This window comes from Callospermophilus lateralis, chromosome 3 (assembly GCF_048772815.1).
Source record: "Callospermophilus lateralis isolate mCalLat2 chromosome 3, mCalLat2.hap1, whole genome shotgun sequence".
NCBI lineage: Eukaryota > Metazoa > Chordata > Mammalia > Rodentia > Sciuridae > Callospermophilus > Callospermophilus lateralis.
This window is the reverse complement of record NC_135307.1, coordinates 123,368,858-123,396,049: the sequence shown is the minus strand read 5'-3', so window position 1 is coordinate 123,396,049 and position 27,192 is coordinate 123,368,858. Positions and strand designations below refer to the sequence as shown.

Here is a 27,192-nt window from a genome sequence, read left to right as displayed (position 1 = left end):
TCAGTAGCCATAGAGCTGGAATATGTAGCAAGCCCAATCAGGGCCTCTCTGAAGATGTAATGGAGAGAATCTCGGAGGCCATTGGAGTCCTGTTGGCAGTTGGTTCACAAGGCAGTTTTCTGTTTCTAGCTTAGCCCCAGAGCACTCGCTTTCCACCTTGGCTGCACAGGAGGGTCACAAGGGTGGTGGCAGGGAGAGGGATTAAAAGTTACTGGTGCCTGTTTTCTCCTGGATCAATTAAAACTAAGTTTCCAGAGCCAAGAAGTCAGGAAGAAGCTAATGCAAGAGTCTCAAAATCAGAATTTCAAAAAGGCCAGGTATGGGACAACAGGGAGAGGTGAGAAGTTGGCAAAGGTTTACCCTTCCTGAACAATTTATTTTTCTTAAGCACTTTGCTGGTGAAATAAACCCATTAGTGGATCAAATTTCATGGATACCAGCTCCCCACTCCATTTCATCAAAAGTCTATAAATGACCCACAAGTTCACATTAGGCTGGGTACCATGGCATAGCCTTTTAAGAAACCCCGGGGATTTCCATGGCTCTTCAGCACCTTACTCCTGTCCCTGCTGATCCTGCAACCAGTACCTTTCTCAGGCTACAATATGAGGCCCTTGACCTCATTTCTTTATCTTCTCCATCTTCTTCTCCTCTTCTTCCTCCTCCTCCTCCTCCACCACCACCACCTCATTCACCTCCTCCTGCTGTTCCATTTTTCTTTTTTTCCAGTAGTATTGGGGATTGAGCCAGGATCTAAGGCAAGCTTGGCAAGTAATCTACCACTGTGCTACATCTCTAGTCCTCATTTCAAATCACCATAAAGTTTAGGAATCCATTCCTTATATCTTTTGTATAGACTAGTAATACTTACACAAAGAAATGTAAAAAAAAATGGGATTTTTTTTTTTTAACAGGATAGATGGGTTTTTGATGGTGGACCCTTCATATCCATGGATTCTGCATCTGTGAATTCAACCAATCTCAGATTGAAAATACTTGCATCTGTACTGATCATATCCAGACTTTTCCTTCATCTTTATTTTCTAAGTAATACAGTATAACTATTTAGATAGCATTTTCATTATATTAGGTGTTATAATTAAATTAGAGATGATTTAAAGTGCGTAGGATGAGATGCACAGGTTATATGCCAGTATAGCACCATTTTATATAAAGGTCTTGAACATCTATGGATTTGGGTTTCCATAAAAGGAGTCCAGGAACCAGTCCCCCATGGGTACCAAGATATGACACTATTCTTTTCTGAAAGATCAATAATCTGAAAATATTAGAACTGAAAACATGGAGTAAATATGACGGTTTTGAAGAGAGTATATGCAAATATAAGGAAATAGTTCATATTTCAAGAGAACCTAACTAATTAACTCTCATTAAAATCAAGTGTGAGTCACCCAAATTTTCAAGTATTCATTTTATGTTGAAGACCATTAAATAAATAACATCTTACAAAAATCCACTCCCCAAAGAGCAGAGCCTTTAGCTTCTCCTTGAGGCAGGAATACGCTCAGGGTGGACCCAAAGGTGAGCAGAGCTCCTGGGTTGTATTCAGTATGGCTAACAAAAGCTGAATGGGAATGCCAGTGGACCAAGCCTGCCCTTGGACCTTAACTGGAGTGAGTGTTCAATGGGAAGGGGGAATGTGGGAGGGCTCCCTCATTACATGCTGCTGTGTTCGGCTTACTCACTGATGGCAGAGCCCGGGATGTCTGGGTTATTTTGTTTTTCAAGTACTTTCTCTGAGCCCAAATGGAACAAAGAAAGCTGGGGTTACTCTTAATCCTAGAGGAAGCTCTTAAAGATTGTGCAGCTTGGTAGAAGCACCAGCAAGTTCCCCTGACATCTGTGAGCTTCTCCTGAAGGGACAACAGTGCCGGGGGCTAAGAAAACACAGCATTTGTGTTCAGTGATCAAGCAAGAGTCTTTCTCTTCAGGGCTGTCAATGTGGTGTATTTCATAACCACATTCTGTGGCTGAATCATTTTTGAGGTTGACCTATGGATGTGGAGAGCTTCCCAATTGTTCATGGAAAAAACAAAAAGCAAACAAACAATAAAATGATATTGCTCCTATCCTAGGAGGCATTTTCAGGGAGTTTTGGAATACTCTGTTCCTTACTTTAGCACCTATCTTTAGTTAATACAGTGAAGGAAAAACCCTGCAGGTCCTCAGCCATGCTTCTAACTATGCAGGCCCACAGATAAATACAAAGAGTGATTATGGCAAGACAGGGTTAACTATAGCTTTTTCTCCAAGAAAAAGTATAATTATGTGCATATTTAAACTCTGTTTTTTTGTATTGTTCTTGTTTTGGCCAGTGAGTGAAAGCTGAGCTTTGGAATTCTTAATCCTATCCTGTTGCTATCAGACATGATTTAGGTATTTGTGAAGTGAAATTCAGGGTGGAATGGTGATTCCCTGAAACTAGTGAACCAGTAAACGTTTGTCTTTCCTCTTGGACAAAGCCAAGGAGAGTGGCACTCAAAAGACATCTCTACAGATCTAGCCTCAGAATGGTCAATAATGTAGGCAAGTCTTTGTCTCTTAACAGCCAGGGCTATTCAGATCTAATGTAATTTAAGAACATTTCACAATGGATAATGGAATAGCTTAGAAAAATTTCTTTGAAACATTAAGATGTAGTACTTCTCCCCTAAATGCAGGAAATACATGCCAAAACTCCAGCCGATGCCTGAAACTTAGGATAGTATCAAATCCTATATGTATGATGTTTTTTCCCTATATCTACATACTTAAAAGTTTAATTTATGAATTAGGCACAATATGAGATAAAAAAATAATAACTAATAATAAAATAGGACAATTATAATACTATACAGCAATTAAATTGCCAACATCTCTTCTCTAGGACTTTGGGGCCATTATTAAGATTACTGGGCAGATATTATATACAGCAGGATACATTGGACAAAGTGATGGTTCAGATACTGGGTGGGTTGACATGACATTGCATCATGCTACTCAGAATAGCACATAATTGAAAACTTATGATTTGTCTATTTCTGGAATTTTCCATTTACTATTTTTGCCAGCGGTTGACCTCAGATAACTGAAACAGCAGAAAATGAATCCATGAATACAGAAAGAATTTGCTTTTCTTTTTACTGGTGTATGTTAAAGAGGCAGCAAGTACCTTCTAAATACTAGGCACTTGGCCATAGCCTAAAATTGAATAATTGGACTGTTTAGAATTTGAACACCATGAGAAGTGGACCCTGAGGCCAGATCTGTTTGACCAATCATTACACAACTAACTGAGCCAGTACCAAATATAACATTCATTCATACACTACCCAAGATGATGTCAAGACTTTTAATTCTGACATTAGCTTTGTGTGGCTTAGTTTTTTGTCTTTCTAAAGTGTGAAATTACCGTGGACGCTAGAAAAAAGGGAAATTTAATATTTTTAAATACTGAATCACTGAATAAAATATTTGTGGGCTCTTTACTAACAGGATTAAATTTTAGCTTGCTAGAACTTCTATATGTGTTTTAATGGCAATGTAAAAATTAAATCAAGGGATCTTTCTACTGTGTCATTCAAAAAGGAAAAGCTTTAGGGTCAGTAAAGAATTGATCTGTATAAATGCAATCAATGAAAATGACCAATTTTCATGAACAGGGTGGGGCAGGCAAACATTGATTTTGACTTCAGTGTCCCTCCACAGAGGGATGGTGGCTCTTGGCTCTAATTTCAATGATTATGAAGCACAGCTGAGACCCCACAGCTGAGTATTTAAGGGAAGCATCAGGAATAGAGCATTCTTTTCCCAGTTGCCAAGAGGGCTTGCTTCTGGGAGTCACATCTGGCTTTCAGCTCAGTGAGTCCTCTGAGCTCTGCAGCCAAGCCCAATGTGTAATTCAAGTGCTGTTGGCACATCTCAAAGCATCTACAGGAACCAGAGGTGGAAACCATGCTCTTTAGTCATGTTACTGTCTTTTGGGATGGTAGACCTTCTTTTCCCCAAAATAACCTCCTTAGCTTGTCCAGATCTGCTCAAGGGCAGACACTGAGGTCAGAATCTATATGTGTCTGTCCCATCCAGTTCTTAAAAATTGCTCATTTCCATTGATTGCATCTAAGCAGATCATTCTGGTTTCCATCTGTTCCATCTACATAAGCTTTTTGAGCCTGGATAACTTCACTCCATTGAACAAACTCAGAATGATCCTCTTGTATTATCCTGAAGGTTCAGTCTGCTCTTCTAGGTTTTTTTTTTTTCTTTTTTTTTTTTTTGGCTCTTGATGTGTGGGCACACACAGAATGTGCCATGAGCTGGCAGCACTGAAGGCTGCAGAAGCCCAAAGATATATCACAAACTCAATCACTTGTGTCACTAAATACTTAAATTCTGGTGTATTATTCACAGCACAAAATGCTCCCAATTCAACTAAAGACTCAGTAAGACCAGCCTTATCTTTCAACCTGGGTAAAAGTTTTTCACCATCCCCCTCCTCACCCCAGTGCTCATTGAAGAAGGCTTACTAGTGATATTGAACCCTGATTTTCTGTGTTTAAACCAAATTTATGAAATCCCTTATCAGTGGAGTAAATTCTGCTAGTCCATGTGCAGTGCCTAACTTGTTTTTTAAATAGCTAAAACATTGGTAATAAACAGCTCTTCAGAATCAAGAATGGTAGATTTTGATTGTCATGCTAGGTGATGCACATTTAGTCCAGAACAGAACTTAGGATACTCAGGAACTAAGGCTTATGACAGCAAAGTAGTAACTAGGTGGTATGGAAGCTCCCTTTCCCCAATGTCCCCCTTTAAGAAAAGTTGCCATAGGATACCTGGATTTCTCTATCTTGTGAAGAATTTGTAAAAACCAATACTTAAGTTTTAACCTTTTCTTTTGTTTTTCTTTCATAAAGCTTTTCACAAATGCCAACCAGTTCTGGAAAAGATGAGACCAATGACAACATCACAATATTTACAAGGATCCTGGATGGGCTCTTGGATGGCTATGACAACAGACTGCGGCCTGGGCTCGGAGGTAAGTGTGCTGTTCTTGGAGGAGGCCGGCCAGGCCCCAGGAAAAACCTAACCACAGTCTACAGCTTGGGTACTGTGAGTCAAACAACCCCTGAAAGAACCATCACATCTGGATGTCCTGAGATGGTTGCTCCCTCCTTGCCAAGGACCCTGTATCCTTTATTATTGTTTCCCAGAGGCAAAGTGCTGGGGGAGTGGTCTCCCTAAAATGTCCCTGCAAACTCTTCTTCCCAGAAGTCCTATTCACTTAGTGAGGAAGCAGTTATTTTTTTAATTTTTTAATTTGTTTTAATTATTATACAAGACAGTAGAATGCATTTATGCACTTTGATATAAATAGATGGGATATAATTTCTCATTTTTCTCAGTGTACATGTTGCAGAATCACATTGGTCACGTAGTCACATATATACATAAAGTAATAATGTCTGTTTCATTCTACTATCTTTCCTATCCTCACATCCCCTTCTCTCCCCTCCCATCACTTCCCTCTACGTAATCTAAGGTAACGCTATTCTTCTTTAGTGCCTCCACCTTATTGAGAATTAGCATCCGCATATTAGAGAAAACATTTTGGGATTGGCTTATCTCGAGAAGCAGTTCTTAAGTGTTGAATCCACTGTCCAGTATTGTTCTTTGCATCTTTTCGGGGTGTAAATTTAATTTTTGACTTTGGCCATAATTATAATATTTATAATAGTCTCCCCTTATCCATGGGAGTATGTTCCAAGACTCCCAGTAGTCGCCTGCAATTGTAGGTTCTACAAAACCCCATATATACTATGATTTTTTTCTGTATATACATACCTATTATAAAGTTTAATTTATAAGTTAGGCATTGTAAGAGATTAACAGCAATAATCTATTATAACAAGACTATTATAACAATTTATAACAATATACTGTAGTAAAAGTTATTTTAGAGCAAATTACTTATTTCTAGAATTTCCCATTTAATATTTTTTTATTTGTTGATGGACCTTTATTGTATTCATTTATTTATATGTGGTGCTGAGAATGGAACCCAGTGCCTCACATGTGCTAGGCAAGTGCTCTACTACTGAGCCACAACCCCAGCTGAGATTCAAATTTATTTTTGAATCTCAGCTCACACTGGGTAGCTGAAACTTCAGAAAGTTAAAGCACAGATAAGGGAAGGATGACTGTGCTTTGAGAGAAACTGATAAAAAACAAAACAAAACTTGATAATGGATTGTTCTTCCAGGGCACAACTGGCACAGCTTAATTTTATGGTGAAGATTGTGTGCAGTTTCCAGGCACGTTTAATGCATTTGGCTGTAACCAATTTAGATGTAGTGCATTTGAACTTGCTTCATTAGGTGAAGTAGACACCCTCTGGCAAACACATTCTAGAGGAAAAGGTTTAGTTCTCTGATATTTGCATTTTTAAAGGGAGATTCACTTAAAGCGTGAATTGCCATTCTCAGCCTTTTCAGGAAGGAAAAGACTCCTTGACAATGTCTGGTCTGCCCTCTGAATGGCATTCCCAGGCCTCAGTGTTCAGCACTCCTGTCCCTTTTGGACATATTCAGTGAGGTCAAGGCATAGAGAGACCTGCTGAGTTGTCCTCTGTTCTTGCAGCCTGCCTTACAACTCTGCAGGTTGGGGGCCCTGAGGATACACAGGAGGGCTTAATGGGCTACCCTGAATCTCAGGGTGCAGTGGGGCTTATGTTTCAGTGGGGAGACAGGCACCAGAACCACAAAGCACCAAACACCTGTGTATAAAAGTAGATGTCCACTGCAAGGAGATGCTGGGAGAGAAAAGATCTGAGCCCATGGGGATATCATCAGGAAGTCTGGGGTCCTTTAACACCGGATGTAGCACATTCTGAATGTGATCTGTACTCACAGGGGTTATTTGGCCTCAGTGGTGCCCAGAGAACACACAAAAATTTCCCCAATATTATTAACCACTTGTATCACTTTATGTATTTTCCAATAATTTTAGCTGATACAGTAGTCTCCCGTGATGGAAATTTCTAACCATTGAAATGCCATCCATGGAGCAGTGGGTCTTCCCCTCTGAGAGCTGTCCTTGTCTGAGAGCACACCCAGAGCATTTTCTCATTCCTCCTTTTCCTGGAGACTACATGGTGGCTCCATTTTTTTTTTTTTAAACTGGAGCTACCCCTGAATTGGCTTCCCTCGTCCTGAGTTGTCCAACTCTTTCAAAACCACTATTTATGGGAAGGGGCAAGGTTATGCACTGCAGGTTAGCATTCTTACTCCAGGTTTATGGGGGAAGAAGCTGAAACTCAGGTGTTTATGCTACTACCCAACTCCCACTTGGGGACTCAGCAGGTCCCTTATGCAGAAAGACAGTCCAGGGGGCAGAAGTACAATGACAACCAAGCTGCTTTCTTTATGTGATGGGTATTTTATTTGCGTTAGAGTTTGGAGCAGCTTAGTTCCACTGGGTATTCTGACCAGTCCTCTGGATTTACCAAACACATCATAAATGCCCAAATACAGTGTGACCGAGGGGCAGGGTGAGTCCCTGCGGGGAGCAACCTGTGTGTCTGTTTCAGAGCGAATCACTCAGGTGCGGACTGACATCTACGTGACCAGCTTCGGTCCTGTGTCCGACACGGAAATGGTAGGTCACGGGGCCTGGCCCCACATAGATCATTCTAAATAGTCCCCTCAAGAACTCCGCCGCTGGCTTCTTCTACTCAGATGTCCCCTCGTTGCCTTCCTTTGCCTTAGGAATACACTATAGATGTGTTTTTTCGGCAAAGCTGGAAAGACGAAAGGCTTCGGTTCAAGGGGCCCATGCAGCGCCTCCCTCTCAACAACCTCCTTGCCAGCAAAATCTGGACCCCAGACACCTTCTTCCACAACGGGAAGAAGTCCATCGCGCACAACATGACCACGCCCAACAAGCTGCTGCGGCTGGAGGACGATGGCACTCTGCTCTACACCATGCGGTGAGCGAGGGGATGGGCTGGGGGAAGCTGGGCGATCAAGGGTTCAGTGCAGGGACGTGGTCACCCGACCAGTCCCAAGGTCCTGGGGTCCAGTCCGTCTGAGGATGGGTTTCAGGACTGCAGCCTGCGCAGTGCGTTTCAGTGTTTCATACTCTGCCCTTCCCATGCCACAGCTCATGACCGTTCTTTGCTTTAGCGCCTATGGGTTCAGAGCCATTAGTTATTTGTACTTTTTTAAATTATTCTAGTTCAAGAGCATCTTTGGAATTAGTGACCCAGATAATAATGTAAGATAGGGAAAATTTATTTTATAAAAATTTCATTGAAACCTTTAAAGAATCCTTTTTTTATGTTGTAGTCATGCAACCTCTTCAAGTTTTAAAAGTCCATTTCTCATAAACTTTGATAACATTGCACGGCTGAGGTTAAATTTCAGTATTTCTGGTTTCAAATGTTCATTAGTCATCTTTTCCCCTGCATTATTCATTCTCCTTCAGTAAATCAATAAACTGACCATCAAGAGAGGCTCCTTTATAGTTTCTCAAAGCTTCCATGGTGGGCTTAAGTCAGCTTCAGAAATTTTTTTTTTTTTAAATGTAAAAAAAGTCACCAAAGCCAAATGAAAAACAAATAAATAAATAAAGCACACAGATAGATGTAGGTTTATGGAATTCCCTGTCTCTTGCTACAGTCTCTTAAACTTCATATGTAAAATAAGTAATCATAGTGGAAACTAATATTGCTCTTGTCATCTTTGGAGGCTGTATTTTCTCATGTATCTTCTGAGTAACACGTTGACATCCAAACCTGATTGACAGCAGAACTTTCTCCTTCTCCATCACCCCATAAGGAGCTCCGATGAGCAGTCTTGAGACACAACCAGTGCATTTCATTCTTTTTTCTTGTACCTTGCTTTTCCTTACAATGATCTTGTGCATGTTCTTCCCATTGATGGATGTGTGGGTTGTGGGCATCATTGCCCTTGGACAGTTCCTTCTCCATGAAGCAGAGTGTATTGAAAAACTAAGAAATGTTGCCAGAGTTGAGAATAAGGGCTTGGTCATCTTCCCGTGGAAAAGAGAGGGGATGGAGAGAAGCCAGTGCAATCTCAGCCTGTGAGCAGAGCCCGGTGTGGTGGCAGAGGAGTCTGCTGGGTCTACACAGGGTGCTGGGTTGAGGGATTGACTCAGAGTGATTATTGTGGGGGTGCCTGTGTGTTTTTCGTAGGATACAACAGTCCCCATTGGATTGTTGTCCTTGATTCTTGTCACCCACTCATGGGGGCCAGGTGCAAAGCCTCAACAACGCAGCATGGAATGAGCGATTGTATTTCTGGAAGACACTGGGAGGCTACCATTGGTGTATCACTGCCTGAATCTGGTGGTGGGAGGTAGGGCCACCAATTAGAAGAGGAAGAGGTGGGAGAGGGGCTTCTTATTGAGCACCATGTGCTGGACCTGCAGGAACCCTGCCAGCCAGATGACACCATGACCTTTAACACTCAGAGAAAGCGAGGCTCAGAAGTGTTTGGTAATTATCCTAGGGTCACACAGCTAGTGAAGGGATGAGAATTTGAGCTCAGGTCTGAGCAGTGCCCTTGTTTGAGCCATCATATTTGACAATTGGAAGGATGTGGCACTATTAGATGTAGGGTAGATTTCTTAGTACCCTCTTCAGAGTGTCATGCCTAGAAGGAAGTCAGTGAGAGGTGAGAATGGGAGCAACTTGTCGGCAGTAATGAGTGGTTGTTTATGCAGAGACTTCTGCTAATGAGCTGCAAAGTTGATAATGAGTTTTCTTTTTCAGTCATATACAACATTTGGGAATTGGAAATAGTTCCTCTTCAAGGTGCTATGAATTTTAATGTGGTGAAGCTAGAGCTAGGGGGTGATACTGCATGTTATTGACTTAGCCAAAATGATGAGCGGGCAACACGAACCTGTTAAAAATAGAAATCACGTGAAGTGGTGTCCCAGTGCCCCACCCCCACCATGGGGCACTTCGGGCACGGCCTCTGGCTTCAGCACTGGGCCACGCCTGTCAGGACCTGTGCTCTAATTTGGATCTTGAATGTCTTCTAAAGGTGCACGTGATAAAAGCTGGATGCCTAGGGTGATCCTACTGAGAAGTAGTGGAAAGTTTAAGAGGTGGAGTCCAGCCGGGGGTATTCTGGTTAATGGGGGTGTGCCCCTGAATGGGACTGGGGGACTCTACATCCTTCCTTTTCTCTCTTTCACTCCCTGGCATAAGGTGAGTGGTTTGACTCCACCACACACTTTCCACATGATGTACTGCCTTACTACAGGACCGAAGCAAAGGGGACAATCAGTCATGGACTGAAACCTCCGTAACTATGAGCCCCTTTTTTTTTCTATATGAGTTTATTTATCTCAAGTATTTGTTCTAGTAACAGAAAGCTGACAAAAACACCTTGTAAAACCAATGGTACCCTGATCCAGTGATTCCCAGTTAGTCTCCATCTTGAGGAAATCATTAGAAACATGATCTAAGCTTCATGTACAAAGGTATCTGCTATGACATTACTTGTGATGTCAAACATTGGAAGAAATATAAAAGCTGATAAATTTTTCAAATACCATTGTGTCTTTTGTTTGTGTGTGTGTGTGTGTGTGTGTGTGTCTGGTACAGGGGATTGGACCCGTGATCTCACACATGCTAGAGAAGGGCTTTAACCACGAAGCTACATCTTGTGACTTTAAACTTTGTAATTAATGAAACATGAAAGTGTAAAACAAACTAGGATTTGTGTGATGCCCTTTTAGTCTAAGATAAATATCTAGAAATGTTTAAAAATAGTGCAGTTACCATCTTTTAAAAAGTAGCCTCAGAGTAATTGTATTTGGAGAAGATTTGTATTGTAAAATTCCCATCACACCCCAGAAGTCGTTTAAATGAGTATTCAAAGATACGCACAATTTAGCAGGATGGAATTATTTTCATAGGGGATTTAAAAGAAGCCAAGAGAAAGTCAGCTGCTGATGCCATTTGATCCTAATATACCTGTCAAACAGCCGTAAGCATTTGCCTAGGGTTAGTTGACAACATTGGTTCTGAAGAATTTTCTATGACCAATGGGTCATTCTTTACAGAGTTTGAAGGTACAGTTCACCAACTACTCAGTGTAAGCCCAAAGAGAGACACAAACATTTCCCACTGGATCCTCCAAAAGAGAACATTCCGTGCTGGGGGTGTAGTTCAGTTGTAGAGCAAATGCTTAGTATACCTGAGGCTCTGGGTTCAATCATATTGATCAAATTATTTTTTATTTTATTTATTCTTATTTGTTACATATGACAGCAGAATGCATTGCAGTTCATATTACACAAATAGAGCACAATTTTTCATATCTCTGGTTGTACACAAAGTACAGTCACACCATTCGTGTCTTCATACATATACTTAGGGTAATGAGGGCCATCTCATTCCACCGTCTTTTCTACCCCCAAGCCCCGTCTCTTCCCCTCTGTCCCCTCTGTCCCCTCTGCCTTATCTAAAGTTTGTCTGTTCTTCCCATGCTCCCCCCCACATATGAATATGCCACAATGAAACCCACTATTCTGTATAATTAATATGAACTAATGTCTTTATTTCTTTCTTTGAATACTGGGGATTGAACTCAGGGGCGCTTAATCACTGAGTCACACCCCTATCTCTTTTTATTTTTTATTTTGAGATAGGATCTCTCTAAGTTGCTCAGGGCCTCACTAAGTCACTGAGGCTGATCTTGCACTTGCGATCTTCTGCCTCAGCCTCGGAAGTCACTGGGATTACAGGCATCTGCCACTGTGCCCAGCTATGGATTAATTTCTTCAAAAGGACATTTTACAGTACAGATGCTCCCAAACTTACAATAGGGCTACATTTCCATAAACTTTTTGTAAACTGAAAATATCATAAGCTGAAAATGCATTTCATGCACTTACCCCAAATGTCATAGCTTAGCAACGCAGCACACAGTGGAATGTCAGTTTCCCTCATGATCCTGTTGCTGACAGGAGGCTGTGATTTGGTGTGTTACTGCATGTTGCTAGCCCAGGAAAAGGCTAAATACAAAATTTAAATATATTGTCAATTAAATGCGTATCACTTTCACACCATTGTAAAGTCATCTGTATTGAACAGTTACTCCTGGAGAGTCTTTCAGCAAATAGATCTATTATACAAAGCCGTCCTCAAAGCTGAGTTTCAAACATTAGTCCATCCAGGATATTGATGGATGATTGTCACCATGGCCGACTTTCATAGTTGCTTTTGATTCCGGATAGAACTTTTGGTCGTTAGTAGATGGGTTCTGATTCCCTGCTAGACAAGCCCTTTATGGCAGGGTAATTACCTCAGGGAGACATGGCTGGTAGACCTGGCTGTCTTTCATCTCCATTTCTTTTGCACTCTCCAGAAGTGCAAACTCTTGTGAGGATGCACCATGAGGGGCCTCTCTTAAGTCTTCAGTGTCAGAAGAGCAAGGACTTACTTAGGAGGCGGGCTTCACTAGAATCACATGATTATGTCTGTCTCAGAAGAGCTGTTCTGCCCACCCTCACTCTGCCCAACTGAGGGAGAGACCTGGGTAAATGTTCTAGAATGTTGACCATTTCCGCATCGTAACAAAGCACACAGCACTGAGTAGCCTAATACCAGAGTCGGGTATCGAATGCCACACTGTGTCATCTTCTGTGCACAGTGTTTTCTTCTGTGATGTTTTTATTTTGAGGAAGACAAGTTCTTATATCTGTTTATATTCTGTTTAGACTTTCATCATTAAATGGGCAAATATTTGCCACACATTGAAGAAATAGGAGGCATCCAGAAGATCATGTACCTTGGGGTTATGCTGACTAAACTTCAAGTTCTTGCATTTAGTGGCCAGGAATACTTGATCATTTCATATTAATCTCTTAGAATCACTTTTTTCCCCTTTGTGTTGCCTTATTATTAATTATTTTTCTGACAATGCGGAAGAGCTATAGGGTCTAAGACTTTTTAAGGCTGCGGACACATCCAGCTAGCAAATAAGCATATTCTTCGAATGGCCACTGGAGGGCAGCATAGTCACATTTATGTTTGGTGATTCACAACACCCAAAGTAACCCAAGAAACTAACTTGGAAGAAATTGTGTTACACGTGTTTGGTTTACGGATTATGTATTTGAAGGAACTGAATACATACAGCTAGAATTTTTTTAACTAGACACTGATATGTGTGTGTATGAACAAGCATATATACATACACACACCAATATCCAGTTAAAATCTGCTTTTGTGAACCAACTCATCTTGAAATTTCAAGGTAACACTTATTTTATAATGACAGAAACAATAATATGATTAAAAAATTCAAGAAGTATGATATCAAAGCCAACAAGAATCAATGTTAATATTTGTGGGTGGGTCATGTGCTTGTGTCTCTGTGTATAGACACACATACATACATATGTGCATTTCTGTGTGAACACCTACAGCGTCTCCTATGGTTTTTAAGTGGTATCAATGTCTGAAAACTTCTTTAGGTAGATATTTATTTAAAATGTATTGAAGACATTTTTCTGTGTCTTAGAGTTTGTTTTGAAACATGATACATCACATTTCATCAGGTGGATATTCTGTAACAAAATTCTGTATCTGTATCTATAACAAAAATTCATCCTATTTCCTTTTTTTACTTGATAAATAATATTGTGATTTCAGCACACAGATATATGCTTTGGGTCAATTCCAGGAATTGGACAAAAGATAAATCTTTTATATATATTTTCAAATTGTTCTCTGTAAAATTTGTATGAATTTGACTTTCACCAACAGTGGGAGTAGAGATTGTCTCTCTTACTTCCTTTCTGATACTTTGAATGTGAAAATTAAGTGTCCTGCAACCAGTTCCCTGCAGCTACTGACAGACAGCTGTACTCCATATAATCTTAGCACCTGGCAATAAAGAGGAACTAAATGCATGTTTGTGAAGGAATGAATAGTAATGAACTGAATGAGACCACTTTTTCTTAAGTGAGGTTGTCTCTCTGCTCAACCTCAGTTTGAGGGATTTAGAAGGGAGACCCAGAGAAATTCCTCTTTTGCAAACAAGCTCAGTGCTTTGGTTTGTGCCAGTTTCATAAAGATTCAAGCTTATATTTGGCTAAAACATTGTACTTGCAGCATATAAATGAAGTCATTTTAAACACGTATTTCTTGCATATTTGGTTCAAAGTCATGACTAGAATTATTCTTGGTCTATTGTAGAGGGTCTTATTTCACAGTTGTTACAGTTAGTCCATAGTTTTGGACTGTTGAGCACACATCTCACAAAGGACCTCCCCATACTTTGCAAATGGACCATCTCCAACACATATTTGCTGTCTTTCAAAGTATTTTACAGTATCTCAAAGGCTGCGGACACATCCAGTCGTAGTAATAGAGAAGCCAGGTTTCTGCTGTAGCTTCTGCACGGCTGACATGTCAGGCTCCCTTGCCTGAGCAAGGACTTTCTTAGAGAGAGCCTCTTACATGCATAGGGCCACAAGTTCCAACATTCTTGGTTGAAAGCCAAGCTCACTAGAGTCTCAGCTCTGGGCCTTGATCCAGAATACCCCTCTGCCATGCACACACACACACAAAAGTCCAGGAATTCAGTTACGTTTGAATAGAAGGGATCACTTGATTTGATGAGCTCATTAATTTGCAAAAACGTCTGTGTCCTTTGTTATTAGCCAGGTGCTTCAGAAAAACAAATTCATTGAATGTGCACAACACCATAAGAATTTGGAGCCATCATTATCCCAATTAATAAATAAATCCCATGAAGCAGGTGAAAGTGAAGACACAGGAATCCATCCATCAATAAAGCCCAAATGCCCAAACCTGCTTGCCTGTCCCTATTGTAACATAATACCTATGAAACCTGCCCACTCTCTGTTCAGCTAACAGACTGAAAATAATATCCACTAGGTGGCGCCATGCCCACTTGCAGGGAGGAAAAAACAGGCCAGCCTGCTCCAGAGGGCCCTGCTGAAGCACTGGCTCTACTGAAGCACTTGCAGGGAAATGAAAAGTGTTGTGGTTCTGTAGCACATTCTTCTGAAGGACACAGGAAGCCTGTCCTTAGCCTAGAGTCCTTCCTGTCATGCAGCCAGCCTGTACCTGCACCCCAGGCACTGGAACAGGGGTTCTGAGTCAATGTCAAAAGCTGGTTAAAAAAAAAGAAGAAGAAGAAGAAAAAAAAAATCCTCTTTTTCACATGGGGAAGGATTGAAGGACCAGCCCTCCTAATCTCAACTAAGAGTGTGGTCCTTTTAATTGGCAGATATCAATGGTCTCATCTCATGCACGCTGTCATCCGTATGGTTCTCGAGTCTGAGTTGACCTCAGATCAACCAACAACAATGGGCACTAGAAAATTCCAAGAAGTCATGGTCTCATAGTAATGCAACTAATGCAGTGAGGATTTCTATATTTACCCTGAAAATAATTAGGTATTTGCCTGATGTGAAGTGGAAGAAGATGCAATAGAGTTCTCCATGCCCAAAGTGTTTCCCAAGGAGGTTGGAATCTCAAGAGTCCTGCTTTTGCCTTTTATAATTTGTGCTATCTGATATGGTAGCCACAAGCAATCTATTTAAAAATGAACCTTACATGAAATTAACAATTCAGCATATTAGCAACATCTCAATCAATAGCCAGATGTGAATGGTGGCTTCCACAATGGGCAGCACATGTATAGGACCTTGGTGTTGCCACAGAGTTCCTTTGGAAATTCAGCCCAATCTCAGAATCAGAAGCATTTTTAGGGATCCTGTTTTTTCCACTCTGAGCCCTGATCATATGTGTGTCCACCCCACCTACACCAGTGGTAGCCAGCTGCTCTCATCCCCGTCACATGTGCAGTTAACAAAGACTCAGGGAATCTTTGTACTTAAGCAAAGTTACAAAGTATTTCAAGGAAACTTAAAAGTATTGAAGCTACAGGCTTTTAATAGGCTGATTTTTTTAAAGCATTCTAGAAGTATAACTATACCTAGTAATAGAGAAGCCAGGTTTCTGCTGTAGCAGAAGTATAAATATTTTCCTAGACATCTAACAAGAAAATAGTATATTGCCAATTTAATTTTTGTTATTAAACTTTGTTTTTTCCTAATTGAAGCTGATCTTTATTTTTCTACTTTTGGCAGTCCTGGGGGTTGAACCCATGGCCTCATACATACTAGGCAAGTTCTCTACCATTGAACTACACCCCTAGCCCTAGAAGGTAATTTTTTTCTACAGTACTTCACACAATATTAATAAGGTCAGTGAACACACACTATTAGTTGTTAGCATGGAATTGTTAGCCTATTAGAATTAAAACACAGAGAAGAAAAAGAACATAGGCTGGACTAATAAGAGGGGCCTTTGGGGTTGGGAGAGGTCAGGTAAAGCTTTCCTTTGGGAGTCACTTCAAGGATGATGTGGCATTGGGTAGGTAGAGGAGGGGTGTGCGTGGCTGTCCACAGAGCACATGTTTAAGGAGGTGGGTGAAGGCCAGTGACTGAGTGGGTTCATCCTTGTGTACTGGGCTTGAGGCTGAGGAATCAAACCTGAGGCAACTTTGTGTGTGGGGGGGAAATGATTGGAGGCATTAGGATTCTCAGAGGGAACAGGAATTTAGGGGATTATGACATCCATGCAAGGCATGAAAGGTGACTCCAGGGAAATGGAAGAAATGGACCATGTCTGTGACATTTTGGAGGTGAAAGGACAGGACTTGATAGATTTAAAACTGGTGACAAATGGGAGGTGTCAAAAATGATTCCCAGGTCTGTCTTGCAAAGTGATACCATTCCCCAAGATAATGATACAAAGGAATGAGTGAACGAATGGGAACATTTGAAAGGCACCAGGAATTTCCTGAAAGTGTCAGAGAAACGTTGAATTCTATTTTCAATATGTTACACTTGTGCAGTCTCTGATGTGGCTAAATGAAGATATCCAGCACAGATAAAAACAATCCAAAGAGACGTTTTGTGTGACTGTTAGCCGGAGGGTGTGCTGCTCGGCTTTTCCCCGGGTGCCCAGCTGCAGACCTGAGCCTGCACGCAGTGTGCTCCATCAGCCCCTAAGGCACTGGGTCTTGTTCTTTCCTGCCTGGGTGACCCAGGATTTCCAGCAATGCTGGGGGACACCCCCCTCCCTGCCCTCTGCAGGGAGGAATGATCACTGAGGATAGTAGTGCTAGAGTTGGAGTGGTGTGTGTGAGCGTGCATATGTATCGGTATGTAGGTGTGTGAGTGTTGTGTATGATTGTGGTATATGAGTGTGTGCATACGTTTTTTGAGTGTGCATGGGTATGTGTGTGTGTGAGAGAGAGATTGTGTGGTTTGGGGGTGTGTCGTGTTTGAGGGAGTGTGGGTACGTGTGTGCGAGAGTATGTATAGGTGTCGGAGAATGTGAGTGTGTTTTTGTGGGAGTGTGGGGGAGTGGTTGTATGTATGAGTGTGTCTTTGTGGTATATGAGTGAGTGTGGATGTGTGAGTGAGCATGAATGGCTGTGTGAGTGTTGGTGTGTAGTGTGGTATCTGAGTGTGTGTATGGGTATAGTGTATAGTTAAAGAGAGTATGTATGTGGGGTGTGTGTGGGGTGCGGTTGTGATGAGTGCTGGTGTGTGAGTGGGTGTGTATGTGAGTGTGGTGTGTACAGTTGTGTGTATGTGTGTATGGTGTAAGAAGGTGATTGTGGGGGTGTGTTTGTGATTGTGTAGCTTGTGTGAGTGGGCTTGTGTGCTATGTGTGGTGTGTGATGAGAACAAGGGCTCCCATCTCCCGACTCTTACTGGATAAGGAGGGGAAGGCAGTCTGGCCAGTCTCCTAAGCCCTGATGGGGACCTGGGCTGGTTACACTGCCGTCCTGCCCTGCCTCTCACACGGCTCAGCCCATCCTTTAGCCATCATTTCCTCTCCACTTGCTCCCTCCCTTCACCCATTTAAAGCCCTGTGGAAAGTTGAACCAGCACCATCTGTGGAACTGCCTGCTCAGACTTAGGGGCTGGGGAGTAGGGTGAGTCCACAGGGTGACATCACGGGGGGGGGCGGGGGTGAGACTGGGTGGAGGAGGTAATGTGGCCCTGCCTGAGCTGGGGCTGCCAGGGTTTCTGGACACAGAGACCAGCGTGTGCAAAAACATGGCTTCAGGAGTCAGTATGCAGCTATGTGAATGTGTGCTTGAGGCTGTCGGGAAGAAGGCCAGGGAGCAGCAGGGGTTAAGACCTTCTTATGGACAAGGACCAGGGCAAGGCTGATTCCTTTTGGTTTGGCCTTGGGGAAAGTGTAGGCCAGGACCACCTCGGTAGGCTTTCCTGACCACCTTCTCAGGCCACACACTTCCCACGCATGTCCCCTTACCCCTCAGAAGTGGTAGAGTAGCTACAGTTGTTCCTCACTGCAGGTGAGGAGATCCTGAGGTTGGAGGGAAAGCCAGGCCACCCTAGGAGGAAGCCATGCACCTGGAGTTCTGTGTGAGCAAGCCCCAGCGTTCACATGAGGAAGAAAGTCGGACAAACCCCACCTGGAAGGGGTTCATGTTTCCATGTTTCCATCTATTACACTTCTCTCTGAATGGTATCACTCTCAGTGAGTGAGTGAGTAAGTGTGTGTGTGTGTGTGTGTGTGAGAGAGAGAGAGAGAGAGAGAGAGAGAGAGAGAGAGAGAGAGATTGGTTGGTTGGTTCTGGGGCTCAAATGCTCCACAGCTGAGCCACATTCCCATTCTCTTCTTTGACTCCTTAAAGAGAGGCTGACAGACAGAGGTCTGGAACAGGGATCCCTCCAGACCCCTTGAGGGTCTGTGGCTGGTTCTGCCACTGCACACGCCACGTCATCATTGAGTGCCCACCCTCATCTGAAAGTTAGGCACCTCCTTGAACTGGAAGAAGCATCAGTGAGGTGATACAGGTGGGGGCCATGTTGTGACCCTCCTGTGTGAAGGTGTCTTAGTCAGCTTTTTGTTTTGCCTCGAGGACCTAAAATACTGCCCGAGCAGTTTTAGAGGAGGAAAAGTATCTGTGACTCTCACTGTTTCAGAGGTCTTAGTCCTTAGACAGCAGACTTCAGTACTCTGGGCCAGAGTGGGGCAGAAAATCATGGTGGAAGGGTGCAGAGGAGGAAAGCAGCTCAGCTCAGGGTAACCAGGAAGCAGAGACAGTGCCCCACTCATGAGGGACAAACTATAAACCCCAAAGTCGCCCTTAGTGCGCCCTCAGTGATCCACCTCCTCCCGCCACGCCTTCCCTGTTAATCCCTGTCATGGGATGAATGCTCTGACTAGGCTAAGGCTCTCTGAACCCAACCATTGAAACTCTAAACTTCCCTGAGCTTTTGGGGTCACCTCACATCCAAACCATAACAGAGAGGCTCCTGTCTGCTTCCCCAAAGACACAACAGGCAGTTTTCTCAGACTGTGGTTCTTCTCTTGTGGCCCACTTAGAAAAGCTAGTTCCACATTTCCCAGGATCTTCTCCTGGTTAGAGTCTGTTCTCCCATTTTCCCTCCCCTCAATCTGTTGCCTTCACCGTTCTTGGTTGCGTGGACCTGTTTTCCTGTACTCTCTGGTCATCAGAACCACTGCTTTCCCCGGTCTACAGAGAGGGTGCTGTTTTGAGGCACGGGAGGTGGGTGCTGTGCTCCCCCATGAGGAGCCTGGGCACAGGCTTTGCCCTGCTTGGTAAAGGTTTGAACAGAGACATGGGACGTGCCAAGCTGCATGGACCTAGAGACACAGCTGGATGAACAGAACATAGGGTTCCTCCAAGGCTTTGTCCTCCAATCTCAGAGTTGCTCTTCTGGAAAATAAGTTGTTTCCATGGGTTTTACTTCTGTTTACTTATATGCCTTCAAATAAGTACCCTCAAGCCCTGATTTTCTTCTTGGTGGACTGCAGGCTTCTCTCTTGTGCCCTCTGCTGAGGTCTGCAGCAGCCCAGAGTTGTTCTTACATTGTAGCTGCTTGCTTAGTTCTTTGTTAACCAGCTGGTTCTGTTTATTGCTGACCCCCTTCCATTCTTTCTGCCACAAAACACTGGCCTTTCTTTGTAGTCCAAAGCTACCAAAGCTTCCCTTCCATCCACTCGGACTCTTCACCTTTCCCCAGAGGGCTGCTACCGTCATTCAGCTGATGCCTGGCTCTTGGTTTCTCTTATTATTCCCTCTAAATACAGGTGCAAAGACAACTGTAAAAGTCTTTCTGATTCCTTGCAGGAATCTCTAGAATGTTCAGGATTTATAGCCTGTGAAATAACTTGTAGATTTTGGATTCTACTCTTAACTTTGGTGTAGGCTTTGGAGCTATTCTGCTTGGATTGAAATCCTAGCTCTGCTACTAATAAATTTCTCCTTACGTTATGACAGTTAAAGTATCTGTCCCCTAGGGTTGTAAATATAAGTGAAAAGAGCCTATTCACAGTGCTCAGCCTAGAGGAGATGTCCGTTTAGTCCTGTGAGCCAGGCTGGGTCCAGGGTCTCCATGAAAGCCCAGTTTTACACCTCTTCCTTCCTTTCATGCCAAGGGCTGATGCTCTTCTCCCCACCTCCCAGTTCTTCCTCCTGGGCTATCAAATGGACATCATTCTGTCCCTTGGGTTATTTTCCAACCTCACACTGCTCTGGAGCCTTATACCTTTTGATCACTTCTCTGCCCTATATTACATAGAAACCTAAGGATAATTTGGAATGTATTTTCCTTCTTTGTAAAGGCTCTGAGGTATCTTTGTGTACATGTGTTAATGATGCTCCTGAGTAACCATGCATTTTATTGCTGTCTCTGAAGAGGCAGATAGAAAGTTCAGACCATCCAGCCTCTGAATACAGAAAACAAAGTCTGGCTGCCCAGGGAGTAAAGGCAATGGACGAAGTCCCCCCAGTCCTTGCACTGCTGCACTGCCCTCTGGGGAGGTTCTCTTGGACCACCTTCTGAGAATCTTAGTGTGTAAAGTTTCATCTTCACACCCACATACATCAACACACCCTTCCTACCAGCTCTACCAAGGAAGAACCTGAGGTCATCATTTGAAAGATTCTGGGTTGCTAAAGCAGGACACATAAAATGGCATAAATAGCAACTCAGAAGTGCTCGTGTGTTATCTGAGGTCCTTAGACATCTGGAAGAAGGATTTAAAGATTGAAAGCAGCAGCATCTATAGTACAGAAGATTGGCGCCTATGTCCAGGGACTCAGGCTTCCCCATCACCAGTCAGCATCTCCTCTGACCCTTCTGTGAGCCCAGCAAGCTTTTCTCTTTCTATTCTCTGCTTTATTTATTTAGCTCATTCTTTTTGTTTTAGTTCCTTTGTATGTGAAGTTGGGTTATGGAATTGAGATCTTCCTTATTAAATGTCACTGTATCTAGGTATAAATTTTACTGAGAACTACTATTTCCATATCCCATAAATTTTGATAGGTCATATTTTTGTTTTCATCATCTCAAATTTGTTCTTTTCCCTAATTTCTCTTATTATGTATTCTTTGACCCATTTCTTCTTTAGAAGTGTGTTCTGTAATTTCCACATATTCATAAATTTTTCAGTTTTCCTCTGGTGTTGATTTCTGGTTTCATTCCATGTTTTAGTCAGAAGCGATCCTTTGTATTATTTCCACAAGTTTTAAATTTGAGTCTTGTTTGGTTGCCAGCTGGTCTATCCTGGGCAATGCTTCATGCACACTTGAGAACAATGTGTATCCTGCCCTTGTTGGATTGAGTGTCCTTTATGTGTCTGTGAGTCCAGGTGGTTTATAGTGCAGCTGAAGTCTCTGTTTTCTTTTCAGTATTCTGTCTTGATGCTCTACCCATTATTTAAGATGGGTTATTGATGTCTCACTATTATTATAGGATAGTCCTTTTTCTCTGAATTTTATCGTTTTTTTTCCATCAGATATTTTGGGGATTCTATTGTGAGCTTCATTTATGTTTATAGTTTCTTGTATTCTAGATGAATTGAACTTCTTATCAAAATTATACGATATCTTTCTTTGTTTCTTTTAACAAATTTTGTCCTAAAGCTCTCTTTGTTTATGATTTGCATGGAATGCATTTCCTTCATTTCACTTTCAACTTTCTAATATATTTTGGAACTAAAATGTGTCTCTTATTGGCAGTATATAATGACTTTATATTTCTTATCAATTCTGCCAATCTTTTTTTTTTTTTTTTGGTACTGGGGATTGAATTCAGGAATACTTGAGCATTGAGCCACATCCCCAGCCCTATTTTGTATTTTATTTAGAGAAAGGGTCTCACTGAGTTGCTTAGCACTTCACTTTTTGCTGAGATTGAACTCATGATACTCCTGCCTCGCCTCCCAAACCTCTGGTATTACAGGCATGCACCACTGTGCCCAGCAGTTCTGCCAGTCTTTGCCTTTCAATTGAAGTGTTTAATCCATTTACATTTAACGTAATCACTGACAAGAAAGGACTTCTTCATTTTTTTCTGGTTATTTCTATATGTCTTATTCATTTTTTTTGTTCTATGATTCTTCTGTTACTGCCTTCTTTTGAGGTTAATTTTTTCCCAGTATATAATTTTGATTCCCATTCAATTATTTGTATATTTTAAAATTATTTTCTTAATGTTTTGTCTGGGGATTATGTTTAACATCAAAATTTATAACGACTTAGTTTGAATTAACAGCAACTTATTTTATATAGTATAAGAAACTTTGCTTCTATGCCATGTCTCCTGTTATGTTATTTGTTGTCACAGATTACATCCTTGTATAAAGTATGTTCGTTATTACAGATTTACAATGATCACTTTATGCATTTGTCTTTTAAAACGTGGGATAGGGCTGGGACTGGGGCTCAGCGGTAGCACACTCACTTGGCACATGTGAAGCACTGGGTTAAATTCTCAGCACCACATACAAATAAATAAAATAAAATAAAGGCCTATCAACAACTAAAAAATTTTTTAAAAACATGGGATAAAACAGGGGTTAAAAACTAAAAATATAATAGTATAGTACCATGTTTTGTATTTATGTATGTAATTTCTGTCATTTATTTTCTTCAGTAACCTTGAATTATTGTCTAGTATTTTTTTAATTATTCATATAGGACTGCCTTTATCATTTATTATATGTCAAGTCTACTCTATGGAAGTTTACTAAGTAATGAACTTCCTAGTTTTTTTAAAAAATTAATTTTTTATATATTTTAAAATTTTATAATTGATTTTATTTTCCTTTTTGTTAACATGTATTCATTGTGCATAATAATGGAATTTAGTATAATATATTCATATGTGTATTGAGCATGCCCCAATCAAATCCAACCTCCTTTATACACTCTCTTCCAACTTATTAAGTCCTATAAAATAATTGATTTTTCAGACCAGTTTCTGATTTACAGAAAAATCGAAAGTAAGGTGCAGAGATTTCCCTTATTCTGCATACCTCCACACAGGGATTGCCTCCCTCTCCCCATTACAGTGGTTCATGTGTTTTAATAGACAAACTTATATTGACATGCCATCATTCTCCTAGGTCCATAGTTTACATTAGGGTCTACTCTTCATGTTATACTTTTTATGGATTTGACAAAATTAGAATGATATGTACCTAGATTATGGTATCACATGTGATATTTTTGCTGATCTAAAAATCCTCTGTGCCCCACTTATTTATCCCTCTCTCCCCACAAACCCCAGCAGTCATGTTCTCCATAGTTTTGCCTTTTCCTAGAATATTATGTAGTTTGAATCAGACAATATATAACCTTTCTATCTGGCTGTTTTCATTTACTAATGTGCACTTAGGTTTCCTCCATATTTTTTCATGGCTTGAAAGCTCATTTCTTTTTAGTACCAAATAATATTCCATTGCTATGTCTGGATATAGTATGCTTCATCCATTCACCTATGAAAGCACATATTTGGTTGCTTGGTGTTGGTGATTGTGAAAAATGCTACTGAAAACATTCTTGTGAAGGATTGTGTGTAGACACAGCTTTTCGACTCTTGTGAGTAAACACTGAGGATCATAATGCTAGATCTTATGGTAAGATTTTTTTTTTTTTAGTTTTGTAGCAAATTGCCAAAATAACTTCCGTTATTTTGTGGATTTTAACAAATTGATTCTAAAATTTATCTAGATGGACAAAATGCTGTGAATAGTCAACACAAGATTAAAGAACAAAGTAGGAACAGTGACAGTACCAAACTTCAAGGTTTATTACAAAGCGTGTAATAAATGTATGATTTTTGCATTTACAATAGCAAAAACTGAGAATTTCTTTCTCCACATGCTTTCCAGCATTTGCTATCATCAGTGTACTGGAGTTGGTCATTGTAGTAAATATGTGGTGACATCTCATTGTTCCAATTTGCATTTCCTTGATGACACATGATGTGAGCATTCTATGTTTGTTTGTCATCTATCTATGTCTTCTTTGGTGAGGTAGTTCTAAGGTTGGTTTTTTAAACTATATTTTAATTGGGTTGTTTCCTTTTTGTGGTCTAGTTTTAAGAATTCCTTGAATATTTCATTTAACAGTCCTTTGTCAGATATGTCTTTGTACTTTGTTTCTCCCCATCTGTGACTTGTGTTTTAATTTTTTCTCTGATTAGAAAATTTTGATTTTAATGAATTTTAACTTATCAATTCTTTCTTTCACGGAGTGTGCCTTTGTTATCATATTTGAGGTGTCCTTGGCAAACTCAAGGTCATTTATTCTCATAGGATAATAAATTTATTCATTTATTCTTGTAAGAGATTTATAGTTTTGCATTTCCCATTTGGTCCTGTGATCTATTTTGAATGGGTTTTTGTGAATGTCCATTTGTCCCAGCATCAGTTATTGAAAGATTGTGGTTTTCCAGGCCATTGCCTTTGCTTTTTGGTCAAATATTAGTTGACAATATTTTGTGGGTCCATTTCTTCACTCTTTTCTCTCCTATTAATCTCTTTGTCCATTGTTTCACAAATTCTGCACTGACTTGCTTACTGTCACTTTATCTGTCTGTCTCTCTAGGCTCAGGATCAAACCCAAGACCTCTTGCATGCCAGACAAGTGCTCTACTACTGAGCCCCATCCTCTACTCACTGTTGCTTTGTAATAAACCTTGAAGTTTGGTACTGTCACTGTTCCTACTTTGTTCTTTAATCTTGTGTTGACTATTCACAGCATTTTGTCCATCTAGATAAATTTTAGAATCAATTTGTTAAAATCCACAAAATAACTTTATGGGGTTTTAGTTGAAATTGCATTGAGTGTGCAGATCAAGTTATAAAGAGTTGACATCTTAGTGATATTGAATTTTCCTATAAATGATGATGGAAATTCCCTCCATTTATTTAGTTCTTTGATTTCTTTCATCAGTCTTCTTGTTTTTCTCACATATATCATGTACATCTTTGTTAGATTTTTACATAAATATTTCAATTTTGGATGGCAATATGTCTTTCATTTAAATTTTATTTGCTCATTGCTGATATGTGAGAAAATTATTGAATTTTGCATATTAATCTTGGATCCACTAACCTCACTTAATTTGTATATTAGTTCCAGGAATTTATTATTATTGTTGTTGATTCTTTTATATTTTCTACATAGAAAGTCATATCATCTGTGCTTATGGACAATTTTATAATTTTCTTTTCAATCTGTAGATATCTTTAAATTGCATTTCTTATCCTATTTTATTAGCTAGGGTTTCTAGAATGATGTTGAAAAGGTGTTGAGAGGAGATATCTTTGCTCAGTTCTGAACTGAGAAGCAAACTTTGAATTTCTTGTCATTAATTATGCTAGCTGTAGGGTTTTGGAGATAATTTTTATCATGTGAAGGAAGTTCCCCAATAGTTTTAGTTTACTGTAAGTTTTTTGTCACAAATGGTTGTTGGATTTTGTCAAATGCCTTTTCTGCATCTAATGTAAGATTGTACAACTTTTCTTTAGCTTGTTGATCTGATGGATTACATTAATTGATTTTTTAATGTTTCTTCAGTGACTTTTAATCTAGAATATATTAAATTCTCCTTAATGTTGAAGCATAGTTTGGCTGGAAATAGAATTCTTGGTTGATAGCTTTTTCTCTTTAAACACATTCAGTAATCCATCGCACTGGCTCTTCATTGTTTCTGGTTGAAATCATCAGTTTAACCTTATTTAGGAACCTTTGTGCATTATGTATTGTTTCTTCTTTGCTTCTTTCATGATTCTTTCTTCATCATTGGCTTTTGACAATTTTAGTATAATGTATTTTAACCTATATCTATTTTGACTTTATCCTACTAGGAGCTCACTGGGATTCTTAGATGCTAAATTTATATTCTTCATAAAATTTAGAACTTTTTGAGCCATTATTTCTTCAATTATTCCTTCTCTTTTCTCCCTTTCTCTTGTTCTGGGACTTCTCGTGTCCTTGATTTGGTAATGTTGGTGGTGTCTTAGACCTCTCTGAGACTCTGTTCATTTTTATTCATTCTTTTCTGTTTCTCCTCCTCCTCAGACTGGATAATTTCATTTTACTTTGCCTCCAAGTTTGATGAAAATTTTTCATTCTGCTGTTGAAACTCTCCACACATTGTTTGCTTCAGTTGTGTTTTTGTTTTGTTTGCTTGTCTTTATCCTCCAGAGTTTCTGTTTGGTGCTTTCCTAACTTCTCTCTCTTTACTTGTACTCTGTATGTTGAGATATTGTGTGCTGTGCTTCCTTTATTATTACTTTGTGCATGGTGTTCTTTAGTTCTTTGGTATTTAAGACAATTGGTTTAATTTGTTTCCTAGAAGTTTAATGTCTTTGTATTCTCAGGGAGTTTCTGTTAATGTTTATTTTCACTTTAAATAGACTATCTTTGTTTCTTCATGGGCTTTGTTTTTTAATTAAAAATAGGCATTTTAAAAAAATTATAATGTGGTAACTCTGAAAATTCTATCCTCATCACCTTCATAGTATTTGTTGTTTGTGCTTGTTATAGGTATTGAATGCTTGCTGAGGTTTTTTTCCCCATTAATTTTGTAAATTCTATATTGTTTGTCATGTGGGGCCATTGTTTCTTTAGCTTAGTGGTTACATAGTTATCCTACAGATTTTTAAATGCCTTGAACCAAAATGAAAACCATCTCCTACCCCTTGGGGGAAAAAGCATCAAAAAACCTCCCCGAGTCTGTGGATAGATTTTAGACAAATGCTGTCTGGGAAAGGACATCAGTCTGGCAAATCTCTGATACAGGCAA

The 27,192-nt window shown here is 40.4% G+C and overlaps 1 protein-coding gene across 1 annotated transcript in view; it reads left to right on the top strand.

The window, feature by feature from the left end:
* The window catches only part of Gabra5 (gamma-aminobutyric acid type A receptor subunit alpha5), a 71,988-nt gene that overhangs the window by 9,926 nt on the left and 34,870 nt on the right, over positions 1 to 27,192 (top strand). The window contains exons 2-4 of the mRNA XM_076848735.1: positions 4,917 to 5,038; positions 7,589 to 7,656; positions 7,767 to 7,987. Coding sequence (XP_076704850.1) covers positions 4,917 to 5,038; positions 7,589 to 7,656; positions 7,767 to 7,987 — 411 coding nt within the window. The remainder of the gene's footprint in view (positions 1 to 4,916; positions 5,039 to 7,588; positions 7,657 to 7,766; positions 7,988 to 27,192) is intronic.